Here is a 20,853-nt window from a genome sequence, read left to right as displayed (position 1 = left end):
TAATTGTGTTATACCTTTCTATTTGTATTTCCTCTTTTGAGTTCTTATACTAGGGAGACTATATGATATTTACACATGTAGGTCTGGTTTATTTCACTTATGAGTATATCTTCAAACGGCATCCACTTACATATGAAGGCTTCAAGGTTATCATTCTTTATATAGCTGAGTAGTACTCCATTATATAAAAATAACACAACTTTTTCATCCATTCTTCAGGTGATGGGCATCTTGGTTGTTTCCCAGATTTGGCTATCACAAATTGTGCTGCTATAAACATAGGTACACATATATCACTATGATATGACGTTTTCAGTTCCTTGGGGAAAATTCTCAGTAGGGGGATAGCTGGTTTGAATGGGATTTCCAGTGCAAGTTTTTGAAGGATTCTCCATACTGATTTCCATAATGGATGCACTAGTCTACATTCACACCAGCTTTGGAGAAGGGTTCCTTTTTCCCCACAGCCTCTCCAACATTCGTTGTTTGTTGATTTCTTTATCATAGCCATTCTTTGTGAGGTGATATGATATCTCAGTGTTGTTTTAATTTGCATTTCATGAATGGCTAGTGATGGGGAGCATTTTTTCATATATTTCTTTGCTGCTTTAATTTTGTCCTCTGAGAAGTGTGTGTTCATCTCAAATGCCCACTTCTGGATTGGTTCTTTAAATTTTGGGGTCCTAATGATGTTTAGTTCTTTATAAATTCTAGAGAGCGGACCTTTGTCTGAGTGCTTATTAGTCAAGATTTTTCGAAGTTTGTGGGTTGTCCTTTCTCTTTGTTGGTAATTTCTTTTGACGTGCAAAAACTTCTCAACAAGAGGAGATCCCAGTTGTTAATTCTTTCAAGTATTACCTGTGTGATTTGATTTTTGTTCATGAACTCTTTGCCTACCCCTATGTCTTCAAGAGTTCCTCCTACTTTTTCTTCCAGGAGATTTAGTTTTAATGTTTATATCTTTAATCCATTTTGACTTTAGCTTAGTGCATGGTAATAGACCTGTGTTAAGTTTTAGTTTTTGGCGTGTAGAGAGCCAGTTTTTCCAGCACCATTTGTTGAAGAGGCTATCTTTCTTCCAGTGAGTATGTTTGGCCCCTTTGTCAAACATCAGGTGGCTGAGTGTGTTTGTTGAGGCCTCTGCATCTTCTAATCTAATCCACTGATCCTCAGGTCTGTTTTGTTGACAGTATCATGCTGATTTTATCACAGTAGCTTTGTAGTATAATTTCAAGTCAGGAATTTTAATGCCTCCTGCCTTTTCTTTGTTGACCAGGATTGCCTTTGCTATTCTAGGTCTTTTCTGGTTCCACATAAGTTTTAGGAAAAATTTCGCTAGGTCTGGGAGGTATGTTATGGGTAATTTGATAGGGATTGCATTAAATCTGTACAGCAGTTTTGGGAGTATAGCCATCTTCACAATGTTGGCTCTTCCTATCCAGAAGCAAGAAATATCTTTCCATTTTCTGAAATCCTCTCTACAATCTCTTTTTTCAGAGTACTATAATTTTCCTTGAAAATTTCTTTCACTTCTTTAGTTAGATTAATTCCAAGGTATTTCATTTTCCATGGTGCTATTGTAAAAGGTATTGTTTCTCTAATTTCCCTATCAGTGTGTTTGTTAACTGTGTACAGGAATCCTGTTTGCTTTTGAGTATTGACTTTGTATCTTGCTATGCTACTGAATTTATGTATCAATTCTAGTAGCTTCTTGGTGGAGTTTTTTGGGTCTTCCAAGGAAAGTATCTGAAAATAATGATAATTTAACTTCTTTACCTATTCTTATTCCTTTTATTTCTCTCTCTTATCTAATGGCTCTTGCTAATATTTCCATAACTATATTAAATAGGAGTGGTGAAAGAGGATGTCCTTGTCTTGTACCAGATCTGAGAGTAAAAGATTTCAGGTTTTTCTCCATTTAGAATTAAGTTTGCTGTTAGGTTGTCATAGATGGCTTTTATCAGATTGAAGTAGAGGCCATCTATTCCAATTTTCTGTAGGACTTTGAACAGGAATGAGTTTGGACTTTGTCAAAGGCCTTTTCTGCATCAGTTGACATAATCATGTGGTTTTTAGATTTCACTCTATTGATTTAGTGTATTACATTTATAGATTGGTGTATATATTGAACCATCCTTGCATCCCTGGGATGAATCCTACCTGGTCATGGTGTATAATTTTCTTGATGATTTGCTATATTCTATTTGCTAGGATTTTATTGAGTATTTTTGCTTCTGTGTTCATGAGGGAGATAGGCCTGGTTCTCTTTTTTTTGTTGTGTGTTTCCCTGGTTTCTGTATCAGTATAATACTTGCCTTGAGGAATGATTTTTGGGAGGACTGCTTCCTTTTCAATTTCATTGAAGAGTTTGAGGAGTATTGGGATTGTATCTTCTGTGAATTTCTTGTAGAACTCAGCTATGAGTCCATGAAGGCCTGGACTTTTCTTTGTCAGTAGGCTTTTTATTGCAGTTCGTATTTCACTGGGTGTTATTGGATTATTGAGAGATGTTATGTCTTCTTGATTCAGTTTTGGGAATTTATACCCTTCTAGGAATCTGTCCATTTCTTCTATGTCTTCTATTCTGTGAGAGTAAAGGTTCTTAAAGTGGCTATTGACAGTCTTCTGAATTTCCACTGTGCTATAGTAGTTACACTCTTTTCATTCCTTATTGCTTGTATTTGAACTTTTTCTTTTCTCTTTTTGATGAGGTTAGCTAGGGGCTTATCAATTTTATTTAATCTTTCACAGAACCAGCTTTTCGATTCGTTAGTTCTTTGAACTTTTTTCTTCGTCTCAATTGAATTAAATTCTTCTCTCATCTTTATGATTTTTTCCTGTCTTTGGGCTCTGAATTTGGTTTGCTCTCCTTTTCTAGATATTGGAGGTGCATCATTAGGGTATTTATTTGTTCTCGTTCTGTTTTCCTAATGTGTGAGTTCACAGCTATGAATTTCCCTCCGAGAACTGCTTTCATTGCATCCCGTAAATTCCGATAAGTTGTGGTTGAATTTTCATTGAATTGTAGATATTGTTGAATTTCTTGTTTGATTTCATCTGTGACCCATTGGTTGCTGAGTAGGGTGTTGTTTAATTTCCATGTATTTATGGAATTTTTCTGTTTTCTTGTCTTGTTTATTTCCAGTTTCATTGCACTATGGTAAGATAATATGCATGGGATAATTTCTGGGTTTTGCAATATATTTAAGCATGACTATGGAGCAATATGCAGTCTGTTTTAGAAAATGACCCATGTGCAGCTGAAAAAATGTATATTGAGCTGTCATTGGTTGGAATACTCTGTATATGTCCGCTAAGTCCATTTGTTCCAAGCTCTGGTTCAGTTCTGCTACTTCTTTGCTAATTTTTTGTCTAATTGACCTGTCTCTTTGGGATAAAGGGGTGTTAAGTTCTCCTGTTAAGATAGTGGTATTGGATATTAGACTTTTCATGTCCATTCAGATTTGTCTTATATAGTTAGGTGCGGCCAAGTTTGGTGCATATACATTTATGAGTGTTACCTCTTCCTCTTGAATTTTTCCCCTAAAAGTATGTAGTGGCCTTCTTTATTTCATTTGATCATTCTTGATTTGAAATTGAGACTGTCTGAGAATAGGATTGCTAACCCCACTTTTTTTCTGAGGTGCTGGCGCATGTACTATTGTTTTCCATCCTTTGACTTTCAGCTTATGAATTTATTTTTGAGTTAAGTATGTTTCTTGTATATATCATATTGTTGGATTTTGTTTCCCAATCCACTGTGCCAGTATATGTCTTTTAATTGTTGAATTGAGTCCGTTTACATTGATGGTTATAATTGAGATGTATTGATTTATGATCGACATGTTATTTACCTGCTGTTGTTTACTCCTTTTTCTCCTGTGTTTAATTGTTTGCCCTATTTAGAGGGTTCCTTCTGTTCTCATTTGTGGAGTTCTGATCATTTTGGTCCCTCTCTAGAATCTAATCTTTCAACAGTCTATGTAGAGTTGGCTTTGTCATCATGAAATTCTTTAGTTGTTCTTTGTCACGGAAGTATTTCACTTCTCCTTCAAACTTGAAAGAGAGTTTTGCAGGGTATAGTAGTCTGGGCTGGAATTTGTTTTCATAGAAAACCTGAAGTACTCTGCTCCATGCTCTTCTTGCCTGCATGGTTTGTGAAGAGAAGTCTGCTGTAATTCTGATGGGTTTTCCTTTGAATGTGAGCTGCTTCTTTTCTCTAGCAGCTTTCCGTGTATTATTCTTGTGCTGGATTTCTGGGATCCTGACTATTATATGCCTCGGTGTGTTTTCATTTGGTTTGAAGTTATTTGGTGTTCTGTATGCTTCAGTTACCTGAATGTCAGATTTTCCCCCATATTTGGGAAGTTTTCTGCTATTACTTCTGCCCATATTCTTTTTATATCATTTGTATTGACTCCTTTTTTCTCATTGCTGCCTATGAGTCTCACATTGCTCATCTTTGCATCGTCTTGCAGGTGATGAATTATTTTTTCCTGCATCCTAGTTTTTTCCTAAGAGATCCCTTCTTACCTTTTCGCCAGTTGTACCAGCATCTTCAAGATGTGAAACTGTGCCTTCACTTTCACTCAAACAGTTTTGCAAGGCTGTGATTGAGAGTTTAAGTTCCTCTGTGTCTCTTTGACTCTGCTTCATGTGGTCTATTTCTTTCTGTATTGCTCATTCAAGGAATCTGTCATTTTTGCAATCTCCTCTATTTTTTTTTAATCAGTGTCTTTTACTACAGAGATGGTTTCCTCCGTATTTTTCTTTCTTTCTTTCTTTCTTTCTTTCTTTCTTTCTTTCTTTCTTTCTTTCTTTCTTTCTTTTTTGGGGTGGGGGGGGGGAACCAGGGATTGAACTCAGGCCTTTGTGCTTGACAGGGAAGCACTTATTCCACTGAGCCATCTCCCAGTCCCCCAGCCATCTCCCTGGCCCCCTCCTACATATGTTTCTGCATTTGATTCTTTACTTCAGATGCTATTAATTCAGAGATTTCTTTTTTGTTTCAGAGATTAATTTTGATATGAGTTCCTTTATACCTTTCTGCTGTTGTTTCTTTGCTTCTAGTGCTGTTAATTCATACATTTCAGTTGAGCTAGTGTCTTCTGCACTTGTTCTGATTGGGCTGGAGGCCTGAGATTACATTTTGCTCCTTCTCTTTGTCATTTCATATAGCACAGACCTCTGACCTTTGGTGTAGAGCTTTGGTGTGGTTATTATCTTAGCACTTACTGAAATTTGGATGCAGTTCTATTAAGTTTCAATTTATCCAGTTGTGTCTGGCTTGGGTTTAGCTGTTGTGCTCACATCCTTCCTGCTGCAGCCCTTGGAAGTGAACCTGTTGTGCCCCACTGGCACAACAGTGAAACTGTTATTCCTCTCTGTTGTGCCCCTGGCTCAGGGGATGCAGGGGAGTACAGAAGCTTTCCTATACATGAGCTGGGCCCGGTCTTGGGCTGGGTCTAGGGGGTTCCGAGAGCACAGCAGAATTTCTCACTCACTTGGTGGGTTTGGGAGATGGGCTCCGGATCGGTGGAGGGGTCCTGAGGGCAGGGCCGAGGGTCTCACTCATGTGGCCTGTCTAGGTTTTGGTCCAAAGCGTTCCCAAGGGCTGGTGCACGGGAGCTGAAAGCTCTCACACACACTCACTAGGCCTGGGCTTGGGCTGGATCTGGGGGTCCTGAATGTGCGGCAGAAGTTGTCTCTTGGGGGGCTTGTGGAAGGGGGGGCTCTGGAGGGGTCCTGAAGGCATGGCAGAATGTCTCACTCATGCAGCGTGCCTGGGTTTTGGTCCCTACTGTTCATTTATTTAGTGGATCCCTGGCTCCACATGCCTTGATGGCCCTGCCCTGAGCATGCATGGAGACCATAGTTGAGACTGGATGTGGTGTGTGCATGGTGGTATACTCCTATAATCCTAGCACTTGAGAGGCTGAAAACAGGAGGATCACTACAAGTCCAGTCTGGGTAGTGAGACCCTGTAGGCCCTGTACTAAATACATAAAAAACCCCATCTTGTTTATTTATTCATTAAGTACTTACTGAGCAAGAACAGTTCAAGCCCTGCAGTAGGATGTATTGAGATAAGCAGTAGCATAGAGAAAAACACACACACACACACACACACACACACACACACAAACCAACAACAAAAAAAAAAACCCTCTACCTCTAGGAGATTTAAACTTTATCTGAAAATAGATAAGCCATGGAGTGTAGCCCAATTTGATGAGTATTGTAACAGAAATACAAAATTCTACTTAGAGTAGTGATGATAGATTTCCCAGAAGAGGGTGTGTGTGTGTGTGTGTGTGTGTGCGCGTGTGTGTGTGTATGCACACACACATGTATGTTTATATGTAGAGGTGAGATATATATATATACATATATACATATATATGTATGTTCTTGCTGTATGAAATGGCACATATACAGTCATTTCCATTTCTGTAATATTAACTGTTTATCAGATTAGTGGAAGCTAGAGTATATATAGAAATTCCTGTAAAGGAATCTGGGACATCTGAGCTTCAGTTCTCCAGTTACTGACACACAATAAGACACAAGACAGAGAATTCAGAGTAAGATTTTGAGATAATCTATAAAGTCCTCAGAGAGAAAATAGTACTTCTACCCCCACTTCAGGGATGAGCTTTGTGAAATATGAGGAAGAACAAAAAGCAAGATGATAACAATTCCTAAAAAACGTTAAATAGAATAACAGAAATTATCTCCATTTGTGCAATCTATGATAGGGAATGTTGTCCTCAATTTAGCTTTGTTGTAGCTTGAATATAAATTTATGTGGCCAATAAATACTTAAATATTTAAAGAGGCTTCTCATTCTGTGTATATAGAATTCAGAAGAATTTGAATAAAGATTGAGCCAAAAGTATAAATTTCGGAGTCAGAAGCATGTAAGTAGTGAGTGACACTGAGAGGAGATGAGATCACCATGCACTGTGTGAATTGAGTACAAAAGAGGGCCCTAAAACGTTTATAAGGAAGACAACAAAAGAAATTTGCAAAGGATAAAAGCAATGAAATTAAACACTGAAAATTATGACGCAGTGTTACGGAAGTCAACCAATGGACATTTTCCAGCAAAAAGGATTGGTTATTAGTGTTGAAAGTTGTAGGGAAATCTTGCAGTTCAGCCACTGTCCCCAGTGTGCAGTTGTACACTGCAGTATTCTAGAAGATGCTAGTGTGTGAAAGATGCCATTTACATTTATAAATAGCTTGCAAACTATAGAGCTACATGTAATAAATCTGAATGAGAATTATAAATATGTATTAGTTTTATCAAAGAGATCATTGGTCAGAGTTAGAGTGATAGTTGTAGGTACCAAATTCAAGTAGATTACATAAACTTGAGAATTTAGAAATACCTCATAAATTACTTTAATTATTGGGTTATGAGTCTTCTCTTTCTATCACCAAGTTGCGAAGTGTTTTGTCTTTATAACACCATTGCCAGTGCAGTACCTGGTATGGATAGGATCTGTGAGTGTTATATTGATTATTTATCATATACGTTCTTTGCCTTTTTTGGATAATTTGCTCATTTTTTCTTGGGACATATTATTCTGATGATATCTTTCATGCCATGTCTATAATATTGACATTAATGTTTTATCATTTATTATATCTTTAACATTTTATCTTCCCATTTCTTTAGAGTCAGCTTATATTTACTCATAGTATTATGACATACTGTATGTGTGCTTTTCCCCCAAATGCTTACATTGGCTATAACGTAACTATCCCTAGGGTCAGGGACTTGAGGAGATAACTAAATGAGTCATAAGGATGAGGCCCTAATACAATAGGACTGTGGCTTTATAAAAAATGAAGAAAAAGAAAGACCAATGGAGAACTGGCTGCAAGGTAGAAATATATCCTTCAACATAATCCAGATTTGCTGGCATCTTCATCTTGAACTTTGAATCTGTAGAACAGTAAAAAAAATACATTTCTAACATTTAGGCTCCTCAGTCTATGAAACGGCAGCCTGAGAGGACTAAAAGCAATGTGTCCTGGTGTAGACACTGGGAAACAAATGAAAAGAAAAGAAGTGATTTGTCTTTGTGAAGTTTTAAGGATTTATATTATAAGGTCAATATTTTGTTAAATAATTATAGCACAATTATAGATCAGTTATGCTTATGATTAATGTGATATTAATAAGCTAACACTAACTTTATCTGATATTAAAATTTCGATATTTAGAATATAAGCCAATCATAAAGCTATTAGACATTGGTCAATGATGTAACTGGTTATTGGCTGTAGCTGTAAACATGAATAAATAATGGCCAATCATATAAGCAATTCAGTTATTATCTATTTAAGTGGCAAAAGGAAAACCATAGGAAAAAGGATGTAGACGAGGTACTCAACCTATCGGTAAGAGAACGGCTTTTCTGAAGAAGTGACTGTGTTAAAACCTAAGTGTGGGCAGTCCAGAGATGATACTGTGTTCAGAGCCCTTGGAGTATATCCACAGAAGCTAAAGAAATTGCTGTAACTGGAATTCAGAGATCAACAAGGAATTTGGGAAGATACAAGGCCAGAAAGATGGGTAATCAGGTCAGAGATAAATGGTGTTGTAAATAAAATGAAAGACTGATCTTTGTCCTGAAAGCTGAAAAGTCACTGAAAGGAGGTGATGTAGCTTTTGAATTTTAAAAGACCATTATGATAATAGCATATAGAATGAATTAGAAAGGTGTTAACAGTGGAAGCAAGCAGCCTGCTTTTGGTGAGGATTTATTTTAGTTCATTCTGACCTGTAAGTTTCACACTTTTGAGTACCTCCTCAAAGTATGAGTAGAAAGACCAGTCTAGTAGAATTTTGATTCTATTGCTTTTGTAACACTTTAAACATTTAGTTAATAATGCTAATTAATCTAAATGACATTTTTGTTAAACATATTTTTGTTTTTTCTCTATGGTATATACAGGTGTGGTAATTTAATATAGTAATTTAATATAGTCACTTTAACTTAGTTGAGCAAATACTATTTTCATTTGAAATGCTAAGTGTTAAAAATCTTTCAAAATTTAAACTGTCAAATCTTTACTTTAAGATGTTCCACTTAAATAAAACTTAAAGGTCGTATGATGATAGAAATTTGTATAATTTATAATTTTAAAATTAAATGATATTCTTACAGTACATTGCAACTGAAGACCTATTAATGAAAAATAAAAGTGGTACATTAGCTCCCCCTGCTGCTTGAACAAAGTATTTCATTTACGTTTTATCAGCATTTACTGACAGTCTCAGGTAAAATGGACTGTTTCTGCTTCTTCAGTGTGGCTAATTTGAGATATGAAACGTCTCTCTAATAAAACTTTTAAAAATTCGAATGAAACCTTTTTTTGTAAATTCTAGTTTAATTTTTCCGATGAAGATAACCACATAGCCATTATGTTAAAGGGTTCAAATTTCCTAAATCAGTTCCTTCTTTTTTTCATAATTCATCTTCAAACTGTGTCCATTAAGACTTGTTTTAGTGGTAGAGGTGGTAGAGTATTTCCTTAATGTGTAAAAGGCACAGGATTTAATTCTTAGCATCACAAAACAACCAAAGCCAACAGAATACCCTTGTTTTTCCATATATACTTATGTAATTTTAAAGAATTAAGTGACTTTGAAACTTTAATGATTGTCCCATTTTACTTGTAAAATTATATTGAAATAAATATTACAAATGTCATACATATGTATCTCTTTAAAAAAACTATATGTGTAAAGTACAAATGAAGTAGTTGACAGTCTCCATTCATAATGGAGATTTTTATGTTCTGACATCGTTTCCTGTGCTTCATATCTAAGTTTTCAGAAAAGCAAACAAAATGCTCACCTTTTATATATATATCTTACCTATGCTGTACTGGAGTTTACTTTTTAAAAATTGGAAGTATACTTTTAAGTATTTGAGAAAAAATGTTCAATTTATGTCAATAATTTTCAAATCAAGAGAGTCATATTTGAGTGTCTTAGCAGAAACAGCTGTGAGATCTTCTTCCCTAAATCTGCCTCTTCCTGTATAAGTTATTGCATTACTTATGGTTAAAAATAAGTATGCCCTAGTTTTAGTTTTCTTTTTGGTAAACTTGGAGAAGAATAACAGTGTCATGCCTTAAAATATACTTACAAAAGATGTGTAATAAAATTTCTGGCTCTAAAGATTGTACTATTTGGTGTGCCAGTCCCACCCCCGGGGCACGCTGAGCCTGAGATAAGACTGGACATGGAGGAAGGAGGATGATAGACCTGTGCAAGCCACACCCCCAGTGACCCACCTCTCTTCCCCAGGCTTTACCACCCAGCATTACACTGAGCTAGAAATTCAGCAGTGAACTAATCCAGTGATGAATGTCTCCTCTTCCATATCATCGGCTCCCCCAGACCCCTGTCCTCACCTATGAGCACCTAAGGTTTTGAGGGGACAACATGCATAAACTATAACATTGGGGTGTTTAAAAATAAAATGATATAACAAGCCTTTACATATTTAGTACAGATGGAATATTTTTTTAGTATTTTAATCAGTGGTTGGTTAAATTAAAGGATGTGGGACCCACGTCTACAGATACAGAGAATAATTCATTTGGAAAGAAATGATATATTTGGAAAATGATTTTTATTCCTGGAAGAATGTTATCTTAGTCATAAAAATATTAATGTAAAATATTTAACATCTGAAGCAATGTACATTTATATAATTTAGCTAAATGAGTGCAAAGTTGTCCGTCTTTTGCCAGTGCAGTCTACCTTTGTAGATTTCTGAAACTTTTTTGGTTGTTTGTTTGGTAATGAGGATCTAATTCAGGCTCTTGTGCTGGCCAGGCAGGTGCTGTGCTGCTGGGCTATATCCCAGATCCTGTTTGTTTGAGACAGGGTCTCACTGTGTAGTTTGAGCTGGTCTTGGGCTCACAATATAGCCCTCGAACTTGCAGCAATTCAGCTTCAGCCTCCTGAGTGCTGGGATTCCAGGAATGCATCACCACTCCACTCCCAGCTTCTGACTTCTTGATAAAGTAGATTAGAAGATTTGCAGCTTAGTGCTTTTTCCAAGTCATACTAATTTTTACATGAGTTACATAGAAAAAGTAATAATGATTGAAATATTGCTGCATATTAATCAATTTCAAAGCTTAAAATGTTGGAAAAGGCAGACAACAAAAGCACACAAAATAAAATTCTGAAGATGTCTCAAAGTTTTTCACTTTAGTCTGTAGACGAATCATAAGTATTTGCTATTTTTGTTGTTGTTTTGTTTTGTTTTTTTCAAGATGGTAGTTACTCTGGTGTAAATTTTCACTCAGTTCCCTGCCTTTGATACTGGAATCGGGACCAGATTTTGCGAAACATTGTTCTAAATTGATTTTCACAGTGCTTGTGATTTTGGTCGGGATTATTTTCTTTAGTGACTGTTACCTGAGTGCTGCTGTTCTGTCTACTCTGTGAATTGCAGTCCACAGATGTCTTGGAATAAAATTGGAAGATCTATAATTGCCAATGTTTGCTTAGTGCCAGAATCTGTCTGTAGAGGTCAAGTCTAATAACATTTATAAATAATTGTATTACATTGTAGATATAAGAGAAAGGATTCACGGGTATTTGCTTATTTTCAGACTATTTGTTTTCTGGCAAATGAGACATATGCTTGCTTTTCTGTCACCTATCAGCTGTCAACATGGGCAATATAACTATCTCCATTAAGCCCCAATTTTCCTGTCTATAGCACTGGTGAACTAAGTAAGAAAATAGGAGTAAAACAATTTCCACCACTCCTGGCACATAAAACCTCTTTTATTTAAATTCACCCTTGGAATTTGTTGGCCCCATTTTAACTACTTCATACTTTTTACTCTGTTAGTCTAATTCTAGGTTACTTTTTAAATATTCTAATTTTGCCTAATTTTTTTGTCAAATTAAAAGCAACTAGCTACTTAAGGCTGAATCCTATAGATCATGTACTCCAAGCCATTAGTGGATATACTTTTCAAAAGATTTATTGGTCTGTCATATGCTTACCTCTGCACTGAATGCACCCTTTTGCCCAGTTTAAGAATTGATAAATTATTTAGAGGTCCATCTTCAAATGCATTTTTGACAGAATGCCCCCCCACATTAAAATTTGCAAATATTAAGGAAAAGTCAAAAGAACTTTTTAAAGTTTTTATGTATTTTAATCTATATATTTCACCCTGATTTTCCAAGATACCCATATAAAAAGGAGATAACCTTTTTGAGAATTACAGTGTATATGAAGTAGGGAGCATTAACTTGTGCCAATTAAGGGGAGGGTGAAGTATAAAATCTTAAGATTTGTAAGTGTTTCTTGATCACTATTCTTTAAGGATATTTTTATCTGTTATTTTTGACCATTGTTACTAGGATATAGTTTACAAATATATAAATATACACCTGAATGAGTTTTGACTAATATATGCATACTCATGCAGTCATACCACTAGGTAACATATAGCATTCTTTTTCCTTTTTTTTTTTGTTTGAACCAACCTTTATTTATTTTTTTCCATAATTTTATTGAGAGACAAATAGCAATGAGACAGTTTCAAATCAAATCGGAAGTACAGTTTCAACAAATAATACACTGCATATATTCTTCTTAGTGGTTAATTGCTGTACAAGATGTGGACTTGTGATCCTATTTACAAACACCATTAGAACAAATCATTCTATTCATTAAGAGAATGCAACTATATATCTATCCTAACCACTTTGAATACACAGATACAAAATTGACATTCATTGGTATACCCCCTTTTTTCTAAGTTCCGTTATTGAATATTATAGGTGTGTAAACTCAGCAAAATATTTCTAAAAGAGTCCAGTAGCCCATAATAGCATTGGGTCTTCTGTTTAACTGGTAATGTCAGAAATTATTGACCTGAGTCCCCCACAGCTCAACTTAACAGCATGGCTTTATTTCCTATATTTCGTCTTCATACTTTTCTACTGGATGGTTAAGACCAAGGTAAAGCAGGACCTGTGCAACAAGAGTTGTAGCTTTTTGGTCTGACAAGGTCAGTGAAATGCCCTCAGGATTTATCCTGGGATCCTGTACCTCAGATTGTGGAACCTTTGTCAGTGCAGCCATGTGGATGAGTCACAGCCATTGCTTGGCCAATGTGCACCCCGTGAAAGCCTGAGAGAATGTTTTCTCTCCAGGTGACTCTCCTTAGGCACACTCTGCATCATCGATCACTTTCCTCTTTGGCCCGATAATCTCCTTGATCAGAAAATTTGGGATACTACTGAGTAACGTGATGTTACAGTACAAATTCTCATCTGTCTTGAGTCTTAATTGACCTTGGAAGGCTAGGGCCAAAATGTTGGCTTTCCTTGCGGCCCTCCTTTTTCTCTAATTTTGGTCTGCAAACTTAGGTTGTTAACCCTCCAGAAGAGAAGCTTACTGTTATTACCATACAACCGAGGCTGTTAAGCTTCACCTGACTATCTGTCTGAATATCAAACATCTTAGGCATAACATGGACCTTGTGCTTGCTTGCTTGCCAGGCAGGTGCTTTTTTTTGTTTCCCCACATTTTTAAATAGTATTTGTTAGACTTTATCTTTTTACTAAAAACAAGTTTATATTATTCTCTCTTTTGGGTGTAGTGCCATTTTTAGTAAGAGCAGAGTCTGATCCTCAGCAGTACATCTCTGGACTTTCTACAAATCTTACCCACTTATTTGAGACTCTTCCAGACACCTTATGATGTTGCCCTGTTTCTTTCTGACCAAAGTATGACTATGACCTGGATATAGACAAATGTCAACTCATCCTCTAATCTTTTCCCCAAAGCCTCTTTTTTCTTCTAGTTTTCACCATCATGACATGAACCAGTCTTTGTGTTATTTTCTCTTCTCTTATGTACTTAAATACAATATACTGTTTTTTTCTCTATTAATCTATTAGAAGTTCCTCATAATTTCTGGTCCATTGAAAACCCCTCATCTATATTTTCTTCATCAGCTCTTGATTCCTTTTTTAAAAAAATATATTTTCTGTAGGTTATGTGATATGGTGGGAGATAGTTTGTGATACATTCTCATCGTTGCGGTGTTTTCCCCTATATACTTACATAAGAATATAGAAAAAAATAAACTGTTGCATGTTTTCCCTGGCACTGTTGTCAGGATGGCATAGGTGATAGAGCTAGAGACTTTTTCTATTCTTTCTTCCTCTTTTCTTAACTTTGTCTCCGTTCAGTGATACCCTCTTCAAATCTCCATGCACTTGCCATTCCCTTCCTCCACAGAGGTAAATACACTGGCCTAAGTCTCATACAGAGGAATGACATATATATTTATCATGGTGAGCCTGGAGTTTTTCTGGCATGTTGGAAAGTTATTTTGTTTAAGTTGTATGTTACATTTGTTTCTACAAATCTACTTCACAAAGACAAAGACTTTACTCTTCAGATTTTTGTTGGTCTGTACTAAAATTTCATTGGAGCTTTTTCAGCTGCCTTACAGTTGTTCTTATAGGGGAGGGAAACTACGCATCCTAGGTTCATGGCCACAGCTTCTATAGTAAAAGACATATTAACAAAAGAAAACATAGGTATGTAATGTAAACGTTATGTGGTGTAGCTTTTATAAAGAAATGAAAACCTGAGGAAATAGTTAAGCTTCCATGTTTTTAGGTTATGCTGGATGTAAAAGCATAAAATCATGGAAAAATGTGTTAAGACAAAGAGAACATGATACAATAATAATACATTAGAGAAAACCGTGTGGCCATTTGTTCAGATTCTTCTTTCTGACCCTTGCTGTTCATAGATCAAGATAGTTATTTATTCTAGATATGGCAGGGTAGATTTGAGGATTTCCTAACCTACTTCAGAGAGTGTAAAATCTTCCAAAGTTTTCCACCCACCTTAACAAAAGGGCAGGACGATGTTAAGAAAGATCTTCCTGTTCTGCTGCTTTTCATTATTTCAGGGTGGCACTATGTCTGAATCTTGCCATTCCTCTTCTTCATTCTCCACGTTTATTGAGTAGTATTCTGATAGAGAAATAGCAACTTCCTTACCTTATCAGTGATAAATCCAAGTAGCATCAGAGACAGAAGGCTGGGGAAGGTGACTATAAATGGCACTATTTATCTCATGGACAAGGGCAACAAGGCACCAGAATGTCTGTTTAGTAAGTTATTGCTAAATTTTAAAACATTATTTGACGAGTTAAATAAAATGGATAGTATTTGATTTTGTGTTAAATCACAAGTAGCTCTTTCCTGAAGAAATGCATTTTGCTCTTTTTGGGGTTGTCTTTGATGATGGAAGCTAGATAAAGTGAGTGGTGTATATTTTCTTTTTAGATTAAATTGAATTTTTAAATTTTACTTAACATGAAATTTGTGGACTAAAATCTGAATGTATGATTATTGAAATTCATTTTTATATAACAGGATAGACATGCTTCTGTTGACACTCAAGATCATTGTCATGTGTGGCACGTGAATCTAGAAGCCCTTCCAGAATGGATAAGCTGCCTAATACAAAAGGTACATATTTATTCTCTGGGAAAAATTAATAATGTTACAACATTCAGCATATTTGTCCCCTTTTTAGAGCTGTTTTTCTTAGATGTGTAGTTTCATGATATGTGAACAGTTGTGTTGCTCCTGATTATACTTATGGGATTGCTCACTATTATTGAGGCAGTCCAGATACTGTCTCAAATTTTGTACTTAGAATTTCTCCTTCCAGAGGGCTGGAGAGATAGCTCGACAGTCTAAATGCCTGCCTGGCAAGTGCTAGGATCCTGGTTCAATCCCCTTACTGTTTGCTGTGCCAGCCTCAGCACCCTGCACACACCATGCCAGCCACTGAAACTGGGCGTGGTGGTACATTCCTGTAATCCCAGTGCTGGGGATGCTGAAACAGGAAGATCACTATGAGTCAGAGCTGTGTAGTGAGGTCCTGTACCAAATATATTTTTTTAATTATTTAAAAAAATTTCTCCTTTGAATGTTATTCCCACAGATATACTCATGATTTCTCCCCTTTTAGCTGTATTTTACTTTCAGAGACAATATGGTTAACTTAGGAACTATTTAACTTCACTCAGCCCACCCCATTATCCCTTTTTGTATTGTCTTTCTCTCTTCTCTGCTTTATATATTTGTCTACAATTTATAGACTCATGTACATGATAGGCAACATATATTACTTATAAATATATACATATATATGACATGTAAATGTATAATTATAATATATATATTTTACCCACAGACACATAGATAACTTATCTTGTTGATTGCCTAGTTACCCAGAATATATGCTTCAAAAAATGAGAGATCTTTACATTTTTGTCACTACTATGTCCTCAACATCTGGAATAATATTTGTTAACTGAGTGAAATATCTTGTATTAATCTTTAATACACACATACACGTAAAAAATGATAGATAATTAACTTCTGGAATTAACAGAATTAAAATGGTAATGAAATAGCATAAGAGCACCAACTATATTTTTTAATAACCTGGTATAACTTTTACAGTGCAAAATACCTATCTTACAAAAGAATAAGTATTATTTTTGGAAAATATTTTCAGATAAATACATTTTACCACTAAGTAGCTCTTGTTGTTGTCAACCAAAGTAACATTTGGTAGATATTCTTTGCATCCATTATCACACTGTAATGATTTCCTGGGAGGGTGCCAGTATGCTGCTTTTAGTGTCCTGAACTTTACAAAATATATTAGGACATTATGTTCTACTGTTGTTCAAACGATCATTTTAGGAAATTCATTTATTAATTTTTATGTGAGTGTAGAAAATGAGCTATCTGATGTACCAGTCAATATCTGTCACTTGAACATAAAAAGCCAGAAAGAGTTTTCTATTCATTGGGTTAAGTTCCCTCCTTTGGTGCTTGGTATGCAAGAAGTGTATCAAAACAGACACTTTTCTGTGAAATTTTACTTGCAAATTAAGCTCTGTAGACTGATTTGCTGCCTAGGTCCATAGAGTAATTTTCTTTTCATTAGTTCACAGCATAGCCATATTTAGCCTATTGTTAAAAGATTCTCTTTTGGAATTCTTAGGACTGTTGTTTGGTTGGGCGTGATTTACAGTGTTATCATACTAGAACTTTGTAGCTGCTTATCTCTATTTGCTGTTCTAATAATCTGAAAACAGAAAGTTAGACTTTTCAGTAGCATAGAAAACTTTCATGTGGTCGGTTTTTTCTTTTTCTTTTTTTTAAATTCACATTTGGTTTGGTCACTTTGCAATGGAAATATTGTCCTTATTTTCCTTTTATTACCTATAGGCACAGTGGACTTTTGGAAAATTGAACTGCCCTTTCTGCGGGGCCCATTTAGGGGGCTTTAACTTTGTCAGCACTCCAAAATGTTCCTGTGGCCAGCTTGCAGTTGTATATCTCTCCAAGAGCTGGACCGATTATCAAGCAACACAGGCAAATGGATTAATGAGACCATCGCTGAAATACTTGTCCAATTCTAGAATTCAGCCAGGTTGTAACAAAGAAACTCTGCTGACAGGTGGTGGCTCCAGAAAGAGGCTTTTAAACATGGCCCAAAATAATAATGGCCTTGGAAGATTAACAGAAGCACTCTGCCTGGAGGTGAGATCAACTTATTTTCAGATGAAGAACAAAAAATTGCTCTTCAAAGCACCAGATTCAAAATACCAGCTTTTTGTTCCCCAACTAATGTCTGGCAGATGCACTGCAAGAGCTTTTCATAGAAAATCACATAGTTTGGATCTGAACATCAATGAGAAGCTGACTTTGTTACCCACTTTATATGAAATACATAGTAAGAGTACTGCCTATACCAGGCTAAATGAAACACAGCCTATTGACCTTTCAGACTTGCCTTTACAGTCTAGTAAAAATAGCTGTTCTTTTCAGAATCCATCTAGTTTTGATACTGATTTGCTGCTACAAAGATTTTCTGTGGCTCCCCATGAGACCCAGACACAAAGAGGAAGAGAATTTCAGTGTGGTCTAGAAGCTTCTTCAGTGTACTCGGACCACACAAATAGCAACAACCTGACTTTGCTGATGGACCTACCTTCAGCTGGCAGGAGCATGTTAGAGACCTCAGACCAAGAAGAGCACCTCTCCCCTCTGGAATTCCTCCGTTCAGCCAGTAAATTTTCATTGGGCAACATTAATCAGAGGCTAAATAAGAGAGAAAGAAGCAAGTTGAGGAATCTAAGAAAGAAACAACAAAGGCATGAAAGATGGCTGCAGAACCAGGTAATTTTTTTAAAAGTTTATTAAAAATTATATATTTATGAATATTGTGGCTGAGAGAGTAGAGCTAAGTTTGAATACCTGTGTTATAAAACTTTGGTTTTAATTGTTGAAATGACATTTTTCTGTAAGTACACTTAGTAATCATGTAGCCCTATTATAATTAACATGTATTACCCTGTTTCTGTGTTTCATACATAAAAAGCCTCTTTTACTCAGTCTTGCACAATTCTGATATTTTAGAAGAATATTAATCTCATTCTTTGTCATAAACGTTTTAAATTTATTATATGATTGTTTTGCAATGCGTTTATATTAGATTAAGTTGCAAAACTCTCTAAATCCAATCAGGTATTACATTCATTCACTTCTCATCACATTTATTTTAAATGGATATTTCTAAAGAACTTTATTTACTTACATGCTCACATGACCCAGATAGGAATAACTGTGCTCACTTGTAGGAAATATCTAAAGGGTAGTGTACTTTACTGTAATTTAGTAGGAGAGTTTACCTCTTTATGATTTGAACTACTTGTGTGCAGTATAACATGTTCCAGAGCATTTTGTGTGAAAAGACTGAACATTAAATGTTAGGTGCTGTCTAAATCACTTTAAGGCTTTGAATTGAGGTACTGTGAAATTTGGAAATGTAAGGACTGATATATTTCTGTGTAAACATTTTTTTAGCAAATTGCCTTTTTATTTGATTAGGTTGTAGTTCTTATTAATGAATATTAATATTAAGAATTCCCAGAACTAAAAGATGGAAAACTTCAATAAATATAATAGTTTATTTTTTAATATAATTAAGTGCACTGATTATGGTTTATGAAGCTAGTTGTAAACTCAGTAAACTAAAAATACTGCAATTAGTTGTGCAGTCCCATTAACCATAATAGAATTAAAGATAGTCTTTGTTATATTTTTGACTGGTTGCTAATACAAACACTTCAGTTTGGTTTATTTACAAGTGATAGTATACTGTAATATTGACTAATATTTTATAAAATGTAAAAAATGAGTATTTTAGCATCATTATAATATACTTAATAGTATATCTTACTGAAGCTGTGAAATATCAACATTTCAGAATTTGTGTTATACCTATATAAAACTAAGCTATGTTGAGTATTGAGAAGAAATATTTTAAAAATACTAGAGAACTCTAAAATACAGAAATTTAAAAATATGAAAATTATACTTAATCTATACTGTTAATATATGCAGATAACATCTTTGCCACTTGAAAATTATGTTATTCTTTGATTGAGTACTTCTGAAAACCTCATGTATATTATTATTTCTCAGCAGGTTAGAAAAAAATAAGGGCAAAGTTAAAGGATTTTTTCCTTTTTTTTTTTTCTGTGTAGATGAAGTGATTTTTACTCATTCTCACATGTATGATTTAAGCAATCTGCCTAGCAAGTTGATCAGAATTAATGAGACTTAGGCCTGTGACAGTTCAGTATAGGGAGTGACATGGCAGAATCCTGATCAATTTGATTGGTTGCATAGAAGCCATAGGCAAACAAATGTCCAGTGTTATATTAGCAAAATAAATAAATGAAAAAATAATAAATAATAAAACATTAAAAAGACATAGAAATTTAAAAGGTCCATGAATTGATTGTATGAGTTCATTATTTAAATAATATGACATTATGAAAATAAAAACTTTGTACTAGCCACCTCCCCAACACTTTTTGTTTTCTGAGGCAAAATCTAGCTAACTCACTATGTTTGTCATGCAGTACTGCAGCTTGGGCTCTTTCTACCTCAGCCTCCCAGAGTGCTACCATCTAACAACAACAATAATAATTTTCAAAGTCTACCTTGCTAATTCTCTGTTCTCTGGTCTTTGGTGACAACTGTTTTATTTTCAGAATCTGAGATCAGTATTTGTAGATTCCACATATAACTGAGATCACATGCTGTTTGTCTTTTTGTATTTGACTGTCTTCAATGGAATGATTTCTAGTTTCATCCATCCTTTCTATGGCTGAGCAGTATTCTGTATTGCATATCATAGCTGTTTCCATTTCTTGGGTGTTGTGAACAGTGCTGGGATAAACTTGGGAGTGCACCTGTCTCTTTAACATACTGATTTTATTTCCTTTAGACTAATGGGATTGAGGATGGTAGTTTGTTCATTTGTTTGTTTATTTTTGCAATCTTCCACACTGTGTTCCATAATGGCTGAACTAACTCATATTCCCACCAAGTATGTAAGGGTTCCATCTTCTACAATTTCTTGCTAAAATTTATTATCCTTTTGTGTAGGTTTTGTAACAAAAATGAGATTGTAAGGGGGCCGAGGATATAGCTCGGTGGTATAAGTAGCTGCCTGGCAAGCACAAAGTCATGAGATCAATCCCCGATACCAAATAAATAAATAAATAAATAAGATTATATCTCACTGTGGTTTTGCTTTCCATATGCCTGAGGACTAAGGAGGATGAACATATGTTATATATCTGTTGACATTTTATTCTGTTCCCTTGGTCTGTCAGTTTTGATACCATTTCCATGCTGGACCTTTTTTTTTTTTTTTTTTTTTT

The 20,853-nt window shown here is 35.3% G+C and overlaps 1 protein-coding gene across 1 annotated transcript in view; it reads left to right on the top strand.

Annotated features, from left to right (window-relative positions):
* The window catches only part of Rnf180 (ring finger protein 180), a 161,682-nt gene that overhangs the window by 4,627 nt on the left and 136,202 nt on the right, over nt 1-20,853 (top strand). Inside the window, exons 3-4 of the mRNA XM_023709027.1 lie at nt 15,464-15,559; nt 17,342-18,295. Coding sequence (XP_023564795.1) covers nt 15,464-15,559; nt 17,342-18,295 — 1,050 coding nt within the window. The remainder of the gene's footprint in view (nt 1-15,463; nt 15,560-17,341; nt 18,296-20,853) is intronic.

Source organism: Octodon degus, unplaced genomic scaffold (genome assembly GCF_000260255.1).
Source record: "Octodon degus isolate 3935 unplaced genomic scaffold, OctDeg1.0 scaffold00001, whole genome shotgun sequence".
Taxonomy (NCBI): domain Eukaryota; kingdom Metazoa; phylum Chordata; class Mammalia; order Rodentia; family Octodontidae; genus Octodon; species Octodon degus.
Note: the sequence above shows the minus strand (reverse complement) of the source record. Positions and strands in the feature narration are given on the sequence as shown.